The sequence below is a fragment of the Clarias gariepinus genome, chromosome 16 (genome assembly GCF_024256425.1).
Source record: "Clarias gariepinus isolate MV-2021 ecotype Netherlands chromosome 16, CGAR_prim_01v2, whole genome shotgun sequence".
NCBI classification, from domain to species: Eukaryota; Metazoa; Chordata; class Actinopteri; order Siluriformes; family Clariidae; genus Clarias; species Clarias gariepinus.
The window spans coordinates 13,793,336-13,807,468 of record NC_071115.1 but is presented as its reverse complement, the minus strand read 5'-3'; the positions used below and the strand labels follow the sequence as shown (position 1 = coordinate 13,807,468).

The 14,133-nt window shown below is 37.8% G+C and overlaps 1 protein-coding gene across 2 annotated transcripts in view; it reads right to left on the bottom strand.

Annotated features, from left to right (window-relative positions):
• Window positions 1-10,855, bottom strand: part of helz (helicase with zinc finger) — a 49,333-nt gene extending 38,478 nt beyond the window's left edge. For both annotated transcript variants that reach the window (XM_053514279.1, XM_053514280.1), the window contains exons 1-6: window positions 10,755-10,855; window positions 5,619-5,825; window positions 742-778; window positions 471-595; window positions 244-300; window positions 38-86 (exon numbers count right to left, since the gene is read on the bottom strand). In XM_053514279.1, coding sequence (XP_053370254.1) covers window positions 38-86; window positions 244-300; window positions 471-595; window positions 742-778; window positions 5,619-5,807 — 457 coding nt within the window. In that variant the 5' untranslated portion in view covers window positions 5,808-5,825; window positions 10,755-10,855. The remainder of the gene's footprint in view (window positions 1-37; window positions 87-243; window positions 301-470; window positions 596-741; window positions 779-5,618; window positions 5,826-10,754) is intronic.
• Between the last annotated feature and the right edge of the window lie 3,278 nt (window positions 10,856-14,133).

The window sequence follows — 14,133 nt, the reverse complement described above, 5'->3', positions numbered from 1 at the left end:
CGATACCATCCTTGTTCATGAAACCAAGAAAACTCACCCTCTTCTGTTTCTCCTTGCTGCTCAGTCACCATTTTACTGCTCACAGCCTGTCAAAAAAACATGATTAGTCCAACTTGTATTTTTAATAAAGGGTAGCCGATTATAACAAGGAGGAGAACTCTCTTCATAATTAAAACAGAAAGCTTACAGGGCACACAGCCTGAAACATCTTCTCATGTGGCCAAGCCAAAGACTAACACTTACCTCCAATTCAGACAAAAGCATCTTCAACCTTGTCATATCCTTAGTCATGATTCCATTCTTCAACAAAGCAAAGGTTTGGTTGTTAATTATATAATCCAGCACACTAAATATTGCAATTATATATTTTTTTATCCAAACTCAATGTATATCATAACTGTTGCATGTACTGATAAATATTCACATCACATCAATGTACATCAATATATAAAATAGGAGGATTCATTTACCAGTGGTTCTCCATACAGAGCTTTAGAAAGAATGGTTCGGACTTCCTGTAAGCTTCCATCCAGCAACATTTTCTGCAGCCCAGACCTGAAACTTCCCTTGTCCTTACCCAGCTCCTCAGCCAGCACTAAACACACACACATACTCTTTGAGGAAACCATGGCCACCTGAAGCCAATCTCACTTTTCTAAGCTCGTCCTTTAATTACAAACTCATGTAGACTTTCTTTTAAAAAAAGTAATAATAATAAACAATAATAAAAATTTTACTCACCATGCTTACAGTCTTCATCAGCTTGATCGTACTTCTTCTGTAGTGCGAAAACAGAGACATTACAGGTCAGATGACAGTTGAATTACTATATTAATGTTCAGTCCAGGGAGAAGCCTAATCATTCTCTGTGAAACCCCTGTACAAGTACACTGTTGGCTCAGTGGTAGACTTCTCACCTGCCATGCAGAAGGTCGGGTTAACTTCTAAAACCCCTTAATGCCAATCAAGCCCGGATAAAAATGAGAAGATCGTGTCACCCATATTTCTCTGCTATGTAAATCCATGGGACAATAAACCAAACAAAAGAGGAAGCACCCTTACTTCTAATTGTTTGGTGCAGCACACAAGCGTGAGACTGGGTCTCTATGAGGAGTTGGGTACATGTGACCAGGACTATATCAGTTATTGTGGTTAAATAAAGGTGGATTATTCATCAATTTCCTAAGAATCTGTGAACCAGCTGGATGGGGAACCTACATGGATTATCGTCAGCCATCCAGAAAATCAGTGGAGTAATGAGAAGCAAGGCGTTTTTGTTTATGCATGAGTTAATCGTTTTAGATCTGTGTATAAAACAGAGAAATTATACAGAGACTATGTATGTAATGCTTTGGGAGTCTGCTAGTCAACATTAATTTTGTTTGCTTATACATGTTGTAAGGTCTGTGTTATACCAGGAGAATTCAAGTCAAACTGGCACTTTTGATTGTGTAGAATAATGGAATTCCATTTTTTTCTCCCTCTTTATATAGACTACATTATTAATCCCAAAAGGAAATCGTATAATTCAATAATCTCTTGCTACACTAATACACTTATTTAAACTGTGAATTGCTAAGGTTTGACGCATTTTTTTTACGTTGGCAATATTCGTTTGGATGATTTCAGATGATAAAAAAAGGTTTGACGTGTTTCCACCACTTGCTAAAACAGTGCACCTGTATACCTTGCAAATCATGTTCGTCTCATTCCTATCACTTTTCCTATACCCAAACCATTGTCCATTGTCGAAGTGTATGTGAAGCCAAACACATCAAAAGTGGGACGAAACCGTGGCAGCCAATTGAACCAAATATCTGTTCACTGGGACACGCTGCATAGCGCGACTATCTGGATAGCGCAGAGATGATCTGGTTTATTCGCGCAGCCCAGACCAACTTGAGCAGCGCTGCTTGAATCACAAACCTGCGCGACTCTGATAGAAATAGACCGCGCCGGCCATCAAATTACATTTTACCCACAATTCCCGCTGTAATTTAGAGTGCACAAAATGGAAGCTGTTTTTTTTTTTCATACTTAGGCTATAACAATATTGGCAGACATTATGAAGTTGAACTTTATTACATTTATTATGTTTATTTTTCCTTTATAGAAACTGCAGTGTTTGACGACAATTTATTTAAAATGTCAGGACTGTTTCCGCCTTGCCATGCCTGGTTTGTACGTGCGCATCCCAGCAGGGTAAAATGTAATTTGATGGTCGGCGCGGTCTATTTCTATCAGAGACCAACCTTATATGCACAATCTTGAACGATCCTTCTCACCCGCTAGAGTTCTCACCGACCAGAGGAGCAACTTCAGCCAGAGACTAATTATGACCCGGTGTTCTACGGAGCTCCACAGAAGATCTTTTCTCCCTATGGCCATAAAATTATATAACTCTTCTCTGTAGCATCTTCACAACGAGCCAGGGACTGTCAGTAGTTCCTGGTTAATGACATTTTACACTTTGACACTTTTGTTCACACAACTCAATGTTCTAAGTGCAATATCCGATTATAATTCACTTTTGCAATACTTCTTTTCACTTACACTACAGTTCTAGTGCAATACTGTATGTATCTAAATTATATGCCAGAGCTAATTCTATTCTATTTTAATTCTATTTATTGTTATTTTTCCTTTAATTTTTTCATTTCTATTTCTTTAATTTTATTTTCCTGTCTAATATATATATCCTAATCTAACTTTCCTTGCTTCCCGGTAAATTAAACTGTATAACCAAGAACAATTTCCCTCTGGAATTAATAAAGTTCTTTGAATCTTGAAGAGTCGCGCAGCGTTGCCCAGTGCGTCGCGCAGGTTTGTGATTCGAGCAGCGCTGTGCGATCCACCGGGCTGTGCGCAGATATTTGGCTGGCTCAATCGGGTGCCACGGTTTCGTCCCACTTTAGATGCGTTTGGCTTCACATAGAAGTGAATGTGTATTGCGTGGTCACGTAACGTGCAATATTACTTGATCTCAACCGCGATTAAGACGATAGACCAAAATCTCCATTGGTTGACAAATTTCTACCGGTTAATCGTCTCTACCGGTATATCGCCCACCACTACTCCCAGGAACACCTTCAATGGTCTAAACATAAGAAAATGGCTTGGAGCGAGGTCAGGACTGTACAGGGGATGTGGCAATAACCCCTAGTTTAGATCCTGTAATGTGCAAGTAGTGTTGGTGAATAAGTGTGTACAGCTCTCACAGACAGATGCATCTTTTCTACAAGTTGGCAACACGTTACAGTGGTACCTCGACATAAGAGCATCAAGAATTTTCCCATTAATAACAGAAAGTTGCCTCGGCATGAGGAAGAATTTTTGGCATACGAGCAAACGAACTGAGCTGCCTAATGTCCTATTCGCAAATGATTAGTATTATCTGAGAAACCTCGTGCGATTTAGAACTTAAACATTATGAAAACATCCAAAAAAAAAAATTTAAGCACTCCAACGCTGCCTCTATTCTTCCCAGGAGATATAAAAAGGCGCACAGGAAACAAAAACCTTTAAAAAGTATGTACGACTTTGCCAAATCCTGGCCAAATCACAGACATGCTGATTCGCACAATACTAATATTATCACAGGACCTCGGTGTTCGGCAAAATATGGTAGGTCATCTGCGGGGGAATTTTAACTTTATAAATTACAGACATGGCCGATTCGCATGGGATTAATATCATGGGATCATATCGCAATTACTACAAATGACATGAGAGCTCCTGGTAGCACTATCCCGTGCGAATAGGACGTAAGCCAGCCAAGTCATGTGTACACCTGGGAGCTGTTCAAAACTTGCATCAGTGGAAAGTCAAGCACAGAAGGTTTACCCTATTTTGTGGTGTTTTTTTTTTTTTTTTTTTTTTAATTTTGTGCAAGATTAAGTGAAGAAACAGCACTATGGGTACCAAGAGGAATCATAAATTTAGTTTAATGTCTGTTTAATTCATACAGTATTTTACTTAATTTACATGCCTTTCTAAATGTTTTGATTGTTTGCAAAAAATTATTCTACTTTGGGAAATTAATAATATTTTTGGGTAGCTGGAAAGGATTATCTGAATTAAAATTTTTTCCTACAAGAAATTAAATTTCGCAATACGAATTTTTCACATTAAGAACTTTAATTTGTACGCCAGATAAACCTGTAAGCAGTTTTATTATTAATTTTCAAGGATCAGGAATCCACTTGGTAAATGTTTACAGGAACAACTGCAGTGCGTTTATGGGTGTAGGGACTTCTTCAAATTTTCTCCATCATATTAACAAAGCTGTTTACATTTTTATCTGAGGCAACTAAATCACAGCATAGTATCTGAGCAGATTCGACAGTATTGTCAATTATCAAACTTTTCCTTTATAAACAGTAACATATGATATTTCGTAGAAACAGACTTTGAAATCCTACGACAATACCAAGCATAATTATTTAAATAAACACCATTACTTTTAATTGCATCAAAATATTGCCACTGAAATAATATACCACAAAATATTTTAAAAAACTGGACCTCTCGAAAAAACTAACAGCACAGTCCTACTGGAACCTCCCTAAAAACTAGCATTGGCATTAGTCTGTTATGATAAAGAATATTATTTAGTCTATAAATGTATATAATTAATCTAAATCACCATTGGCTTAAAAAAGTGGTGTCATGTCACAGCTAACCTATTAAATGAAATATAATATTTTAATTTATATATACATTCAAATTTTATAAATCTCACTAGATTTTACTTGTCACGTTGCAAGAGATTATTAAAGACTGTAATATCACATGTTTGACGATATGACAAAAATCCCTTAACAATAAGCCTGCAAGAATTCTGCCCACGTCATTAATTAGCATGATGCAGGGTTTGTGCAGAAAGTAAGGTGGTACGTAAAGAAACAAGTTTTTTTAAAAGGTAAAGAAGAGTAGTTTGATGCACTCACACTGGGACATTTTTCAGCCGTTGCCTTTGGTCACAATGGCACAAAAAATTAGCTGCTAATGAGAACGTCACATTATGCATTTTAAACACCGGCTAGTAAGTTGAAACTCAAAACTAAATAATTGAACAAGGTGTAATTTTGGGTTGCGATTGCAAAATAAGTGTTGAAGTTTTATGCCAAACCTGGCTTAAGCTGAAATTTACTTTCAGTAACACGTTTTGTTGGTTTCCCTGCTTGCAGCTCATTAGCTAACGAAGAAAGACAAGCTGGACAAAAGTGGGAAAAGGGAAAACACTGAAACATGAAAAGTGGTGATGCTCCATGAGCAGAAATGAGAAACACTGAATTAGGTGATATTTCATATTTGGCAATTGTCTTCGGTTATATTTAATTTGCACAAAAATATACAAAGTGTAAACAAAGTGTGTATACTGTGGCAGTGGTTCAGGCTTATTTTTTGTCTTTTTTCCCTTTCAATTTAATTCAAAATCGTTGATTAAAAGCCATGTGCTGTTCATTACACAACTCCATTCAGACTTAAAACATGAAACAGAAGAATAAAACAAGAATTCATATTTTTTGAAATATAAAAATATGAATAAGACATTAGACATGAGGCTTAAATTTCTGCCAAAATAAAAATGAGTGGTAAAGATGTTGGAAGCTCACCAGTTGTAGCAGGGCTGCTATGCGGTAGAGGAGTGCACACTTGTGGAGAAGGGTTGCGTTGGGGGTGGGTGGGGTCGCTCCCAGGGCCAGCAGGGCATCTGTGCTGTGGGCCACCGCAGCATTATAGTCCTGCCTCACTAACGATCCAATGGCCTCTTCACATGACTTCTGGGGCCTCCTGTCCTCCATGACTCTGGGACAGAGTATCTGAGGAGAAGGTACAGAGCGAGGTGTTAGAGCAGTAACTACATTCAGAATTTTTTCTAGTTTTTCTGACCTACTCTAAAACATCTGTTTTATCAAGTAATAAAACTGCAGTTCTGGAAAACCAATTTTAGCAAGGATTGAAAACGTTCTAATTATTTGACACCGATTTACACGCAACATCTTTTTTGATCCCAAGTTCGGGTTACTTCTCGCTGTGTCCCTATGGTTTTACTCCAGGTTCTCCGGTTTCCTCTCACCTCTCCATAACGTGGTGGTAAAAGGATTGGCAACTCTAAATCGAGAGTGTGAATGTGTGTGCACCCTGGCCTAAATCGACTGGAGATGTCATCTGGTTCTACATCAAATCCTGACTAGAACAAACTGGTTACTGAAGATAAATTAAGGAATCTCATATGGCTTAGTAAACTTGTGATCTGCCTAAAATCTGCCATCCTCACTGTGCATGTCATACATAAGGTGAAACGTAAGGAAAAAAAATAATCATATGAGAGGTAGCCTCTTAAACGTGCCCTGAACATTGGATGTTTAAAGTTTTGACACTCTTGGCTTTGTCCTTCACCACCTTTACAACTAAGATGCTATGTTTGGTCTTCAATAATTCCTCCTGAATCAAGGGAATTCAGCAACAAGACCATGCTATCCACAATATGTACCATTTTTTGCGCACGTGTGTATTTAAAAAGAAAAAACACTTTACAGATAATGGTTTGTTTACACTACAGGTATAGTATATTAACGCCCGATGATGTTTTAATAATTAAAAAAAAACTGATCACATTCTTGCTACAAAGTTCAGGGTTGAGGCTAGAGTTAAAAGAGCAGGAGGGGGGAATGAAATTTTACAGCCGACCGCCAAAACCAACAGAAAACAGCAAAGTGAGAGGAGAAGAACCTGACAGATCTATTAAACCTACAAACATTAAATATTTTACCCCAAAGAATCACAATGCACTTATGATCATTTTGATGGTTAAATAATTAAAATGTGATTTGATTCAAACTAATTAAATAACACGTCAATCACAAGTTAAAAAGACTTTCAATTCGCATAAATTAGTATAAAGAAATATTTCTGGTTTTATTCAATATTGCAGAGTCGTGCAACTCTTATCTGTCATGCATTGTAATTATCCCGTATCTTTACAGTCACAAAAAAACTTTTGTGTCTCGTTTCATGTTTACCAGAGGGTTTAAAAATTAGTGTTTTATTTTGTGTTTGTATTATTTTTTTTTTTGTCTTGCCAGGGGTTTCACAAAATATCAGACTAGCATTTGTTCAGAAATTCAGAAACGCATGAAACATTTGTCAGTGAAAATGAATGCTACACAATAAATGGCATAAACGTCAACATCTTAATACGAGGCCTGTGTGATTGATTAATCGCAAAAGGCTGCAATTTTTTATAGGAAATATACACAGTTGGGAATTTATGTAGAACCTGTCAATAATTTGGTCAAGTATTTGGTGATACAAGTGTATAAATACTCGAAAGAATCCTACTCATGAAATAATTTGTGCCATTATTTGACTGGATAAAACTTTTTTTAGGGGGGTGTAACTGAAAACAAGAAGCTAAACTAAAGTAGGAAGTAACAGCCAGCTAGGTGTTCAAACAACAAATCTCATGAATGCCTGCAAACAATCAATACAATCATTAAATTAACAGTTTATTTACAGTATTTACAAGTTACACCACTACCGCAACTTTGAGGGACTCAAGACTAGTGCTGATAAGATTAAGCTTGACACGTCAGTCAATTATATTTTGTTTTAGTGATTAGTAGTTGATTATGAGGTTTCACAGCCTGGTTACACCATCAGAAGGGAAGCCGTGCTTTAGGTAGGACAAGCAAAGAGCGCACTTTCAAGTAACCACTGAGGGTTTTATATATAAACCTTTCCGTGTCACACTCCTACTGACCCTCAGTAAAGCCTGGCTTCCAGGTGTGGCTTAAAATGACATAATAGAAACCTGTTTCCCCAAGAGCGTTTATCTTTTGTGACACTAAATCACAGCGTACTTGACTCTCCCATGGCCAAGTGCTCGCCCTATCATCTGAGGATCGAGAGTTCGATTGCCGGGTGATGCTGTAGCCTCTCGCAGCTGAGGGCCTGGAGAGAGATGATTGGCCTTGCTTGTATCATATCTGCTATGTTTCTGTAGGTTACCACCAGCTTTGCTTGAACTGAACCCTTGTCCAAAATATCTACTTAATCACAGATTTCACTTGCCCTCTGATGACTACATTCTCCTCCACTGTTAAAATGAAATCCCTGTGCTTCCAGTGCTGCACGATGACCCCAGCACCCTGCTCTGATCTAAACAATATCAGATATACAGTATTGTTCCAAAGTCTTAGGCACCATATTCTCTTTCGTACAACTTTTTTCCATGTTTATGTCTGTACTATTATGTACAAAACCCTTTACAATATCTCAATATCTAAAATTAAATTCATAAATAAATAACATTACAGAAGAATATAGGTATGCCTGTAAAGAAAGCAACATATGTGCAAACTAGTTTTCAAATGGAGACAAAAAACCTAATTTAAGTTCCTGGGTTTGGCATTAAAATAGAAAGCAGCAAGTGTAACAAATTTACCAGAACTCTGGTATATTCCCCAGAACGCTCAGTAAAACCTAACAGCTGTTTTACTTATAATACTGTTCAAACTAGAGAAAAAGATGCTTTTGAAGACACATGCATATAAAAGAAACTTCTATTAGGCCACTAAAAAGTAATAAAAAATAAAATAAAATAAAAAAAACACACACACACACAGTCAAGGTTTGGTGTGAAACTCAGCAGTATTAGATACAGATTTGTGCAGTTTTATAAGTAAAACAACTGCTTGATTTTACTGAACGTGCTGGAGAATATGAGTCCTTCTGGGAACTTTGTCACACCCAGGAGCCTACATTAGGTTTTTGTTTGCTTTCATCTAAAACCTGGTCTGTTATGTAACATGTTGCTTTTCTTACAGGCATGCAAATATTCTTCAGTATGTTATGTATTCATTAATGTTTAAGGTCCACATGGATTTTGTACATAAAAAGGTAGACATGATAAACATATTCAACACCACTTGTACTAAAGGTAACATGGTGCCTAAGACTTTCGCACACTAATATCCTATCTAGGATCACATACAAAAGTGACTCACATCTGACCAAAAAAAAACATCAGATTCACGCGTTTAGATGTTTTCTTTTTATTTAAAAAAAAATGCAATAAAAGTTAAAAATCTGAGAAAAAAAAAATACTTGAGTGAAATCAGGCTGGTAATGTGAACTAAATGTGAGCTATAATCCTGTGTTTAGATTTATAACCATACCTTTCCGAACTGCACTTTTCGATGGATAAATGCTATACCAACCAAGATTACTCTGCTCACACATACTTCTGTTTGCTACGTCTTGTACCTGGACCACACTGTTATATTTTAAAACTACACATTTCTTCATATGCTTTTCTACCTGTGTTGAAGATGAAGAACGGTTGAGTCTATAGAAACTTTACAGGCCATGCTGCTTAAACCAGTGAACACACTCCTTGTGTGTTTATTAGATGATTTCTTTTTTTAAATCTGTCTTTTAGTGCCGAGGACTTTATTTAACTATCTGATTCAAGCATATGGGCTTATTCCTACTTCTGTAACAAACCAACTTTGAGACAATCTCCTGTACATCATGTACACAATAAATGCTCCTTGTGCTTCCTGATAAACAGTGCTGTCCCTTAAAGTTTCAGATAGATGTTTCTAACACAAATCCTGCTTTAATAATAATAATAATAATCACAAGAAGGACGTATAAAAGGTGAAAAATTTACTTAAAAATACAAGGTGCAGACGTTGATCATTACTTGAAGGAGGAATCTTTAGCTCTGATAAAAACAACGTGGCTCTGATATCAAAGGCAAGGCAAGTCTGAACATCTCCCCGCTCCTGTGTGCATTTTCAACCTTATATCTCGGTTAATTAACGGGGAACATACCAAAAAAGGCGACAGGGAGACTAAGAAAAAACACAAAGGGCCTATATTTGGATTCCGGGTCAGTTAATAATAGATGTCCCATCATCTGGCGAAGAAAAACAACAACTAGCCTCATTGTAACGGAACACACAAAAGCACAGCACACGACTCTAAATTATGAACGTGATTGCAGCTCTGAATTCTCTGAAATCACGGCGTGCGTTTCTTGCCCTGCATAATAAACCGATCCGTGCTGAGCAGACGTTTGGCTACAGTTCTGCTTTTCCCAACTGTGATGTCGCCTGTTAGAAGGCTAGCTCGCTGCGTTATTTTTCCACACCTATATTTAGAAAAATCCCGCCTCTTGTGAGGTAATTGGCTAGCGCTTCGTCAACACACGCGCCGAGTTCGAGACCACGCAATGACAGCCAAGTAAGCGGCGGTGAGTTAGCCAATCACATCAAGGGAGGCGGGATTATCCGGAAAACAGGTGGGAAAAATACCGCTAGCTGGCCTTGAGCGACTAACGCCCCCGTGTAGTCGTGTTTACGCAATGTCTGGCACGACGTCCAGGAACGTCCGCGGTGTCCGAGACGTCGGAGCGCCGTAAACAACTGCAGACATGTACCTGCAACCTGTTACGTCAAAGTACAAAGTGACGGGACGCGCGAACTAGCACGCTATAAGCTTAGCCAAACTAGCTGACGCTAACTATCCTAGCTAACGTTAGCTAGGTTTAGTTTTGTAGGGCTGCGGTTCTGGCCTTATTGTGTACCGAGTCGTTCCGCAGCTCGCCACGGTGCTTATTTAGCTTTTCGTGCACTTTCAGATACCCGACATCTGTAATATTAGCAGCAAACCCAAACAAGTCGATGTTCCTAATGTAAGAGGAGAGCAGAGAAAAGGTCTCGGAGGAAGTCTGCACTTACCTAGCTTCACTTTCTACGCCATCTTGAATCCACTTGTCAGCCTGTCGCACGGCATTATGGTCAAATATTTACTGCGCGCGGCTTCCTGGAATTGCTACCGTCATGTAGCGTTATAACACCATGTCATAGGGTAAAGTCACCCCATGGCCTTTATTAGACCTGTACACGCTTCATTACCTTCATGAAATGTATGAAATTGATTTGTGACCATGTACACGCCTATACAGTAAAAAAAAAAAAAACATAAATTGTGTTTAATTGTAAATGTACCCTAATTGTGAGGGTATCTAAACTGACAAATAGCTGGTAAACATGGGGCCTACAAATCTATAAGTGAAAACTTTCTATACATCACTCTCTCCTTATGAGCAGTGATGGCTGGTCTTTAATATTAATTCACAAGGTTATATATCTATGACGTGAGTGTGCATGTCATACTTAGGCTTACTTAGTGGTGTCTGTGGCGTCATACCTCTAGAGCTGAGAGTCTGATAATGGCCTGGAGTTTTCATGTTCTCCCATGCTTGGTGGGTTTCCTCCGGGTCTTCGGTTTTCTTCCAGATCAAAGATATACAGATTAGATTAATTGGCGCTCCTAAATTACCTGTAGTATGTGTGTGTGTGTGTGTGTGTGTGTGTGTGTGTGTGTGTGTGTGCGCACGCCCGTCCTGTGATGAATTGGAACCCTGTCCAGTGTGTACACTGCTTTGCGCCAAGTCTCCTGGAATAGGCTCCACTCCCCTGTGCCTCTGTACACAGGATAAGTTGTATCAAAGATGAATGAATGAATAAAGGATGTCTTAATCTCAGTGTAAGGATTAACGACAATGAAGACTACGATGATGATGATGATGATGATGAATTGTGTGTCTAGTCTATGTTCTTCCTGATTCTGTGTCATTAGACATCTAAAGACTATTCTAAAATCTAAAGAATTATGTGATTGTCATCTCTTTTTGTTAGACCTTTATTAGACCAGTACATGTTTCATTACCGTTATAAAAATGTAGATTAGCCAGATAAGGCTAATTGGCACTCCCAAATTGCCCATAGTGTGTGAATGAGCATGAGTTCATCACCAAAGCATTGTGACATAAGTTTCCTGGGATAGGTTCCAGGCCCCCTGCAACCCTGTATACAGAATAAAGCAGTATAAACAACATTTCATTACCATCATGAAAATGTCTAAAATGTGATTTACACTTCCATATAGTAAACAACCAACATAAAGGGTGTATAATTGCAAACAGACCTTAATTGTGATGGTACTGAAAATGGCAGAAAGGTACCCATGAATCTATGAATAAAAACTGTCTATTGATTAACCTCTTGTTATGAGCATCGATGGCTGGTCCTTAATATATATTTGCTGTGTATCTATAGCGGTAGCAAGGTGATGACACAGGTAGTACTGATCGCACCTCCAGAGTCGAGTGTTCAATACCCGTTTTGGGTCTGTGTATGTGGAGTTTTCATGTTCCTCTGGGTACGCTGGTTTAATCAGTCCCACCATAGGGCAACTAGCATTTCCAAATGGCCCGTAGTGTGTGCTTGTGTGCCCTGCCACGGAAGGCAAATACAGAAAAAAAACACTTAGTACTGAACAATGCATTATTTCATTAGATCATTAATGGCATAATCAGTTAAACAGGCAGCTTTCATTTGTTTTCTACAGTATGGGCTAAAAGAAATCATCCCGAGCCTGGTCTTCATACTATCAGCGAAGTTATATCACTTTGTCATATCACTCAGTCCAAGAAATCCACCATAAGACATTTATTAAAATGAGTGAGTGCTAAGAAAATTTAGCCTTATGTGGATTTTTGTTTTTGTCCGTTATACCAGTCACCAGAGAGACTTTTCACAGATAATAACTTCATTAATATCAGATTAGTATTCAGCTGAAACAATGGCTTTGTCTTTCTAAGAAAAACTGGATATCTATTAGCTCCTCTGTTGTGAAATGTGTAGGCTTCCTGTAAAGAAATCGAAAGCCACCCCAGGACTGAACACAAACATAATGAGAGCTGTTGGTTTACTATTCTTCCGCATGGCGTGCAATAAGTAATACACATATTTTGCTTATGTCTTTATTACTGCCACAAAGGTGATAAATTTACATCTAATGAGAGGTGTAGTAATGGTCAAGCAAAAACAAAAATCACTGTTGTATCTGCATACATTTATTTTAGTTCCTTTTTATTAACTTCCTCAAATGTTGTAACAGCAGGAGCGAGAGAGAAAGAGAGAGAGAGAGCGCAAAGCATACACATCAACATCTTAGTATGGACACTTGATGTAATTTGTTGTACCGATATTTAATATAAAACTAACTCTGGTAATATAATATACAGTAATATATAGAAATTTGTATGTAGACATTATTTTTGGAATCTATCAATCATTCTATTTAGCTAGCTAGCTAATAGGGTTAAGGTGTAATAGGACTGCTAATCAGAAGGTCCTGGGTTCGAGCCCAGCTGCCACTGTTGGGCCCTTGAGTTCTACACCCTCTGCTGCTTAGATGCAATAGGGCATCCATCAGACAACCGACCCTGTAAAAAAATAAAACGACAGATATCGCTCCAGGGTTGGAGAGTATTCATCGCCTAACGTGTCTGATGGCATGTGAACAGATCCTTACCCACAATCCTAATTAGGTAGCTACCTATTTAGCTATCTTACTCTTACTTTTGATAATTTTTTATTATTTTGCATTTTTCTGATTCCAGATGAATGCTAAGTTTGTTACTCTTAAATTAGCTATTAATTATTTAATTGTTGTATTTTATCCTAGTTTTACAAACTTATTATTGTTTTTTTATAGTGGTATTTTTTTTTTCTTTTGCCACTATTATTATTATTATTATATTGCAAATAATAATTTTGTTTTATTTTGTTTATTGTATTTTGTATCTAATATTTATTATTTTATTAATATTATTTACTATTATATTTTTGACTCTATTATTTTACAGAGATTTCTGTTTTCCACAGTCCTTTGAGGCCTCATGGTGGCGTAGTCATTAGCACTGCTAGCACTAACTCTGGGAAGATTCTCAGTCATCCAGGTCAGATTATCTGGACATTGATTCATGTCAATTGGACTTCTTTCTTGTTAGGTACTGTAGATATGTTTCACTACTCATTCAAGTAGCTTCCTGGATGAGTAGTGAAACGTATCTGCCTAAGAATAAAGAAGTTCAGTTGACATGACATACCTTCCAGATGATTGCTATCACTGATCAAGATTGAGGGTTTGAATTTTGCCTCCTGTCTTTGTGCCTAGAGATTTCATGTCCTTTTGTACACTAAAGGGTGAGTGTGTGCCTGTAGGTTGCTAAACTTTAAGATACTCAACCACATCACCTACCCTAAT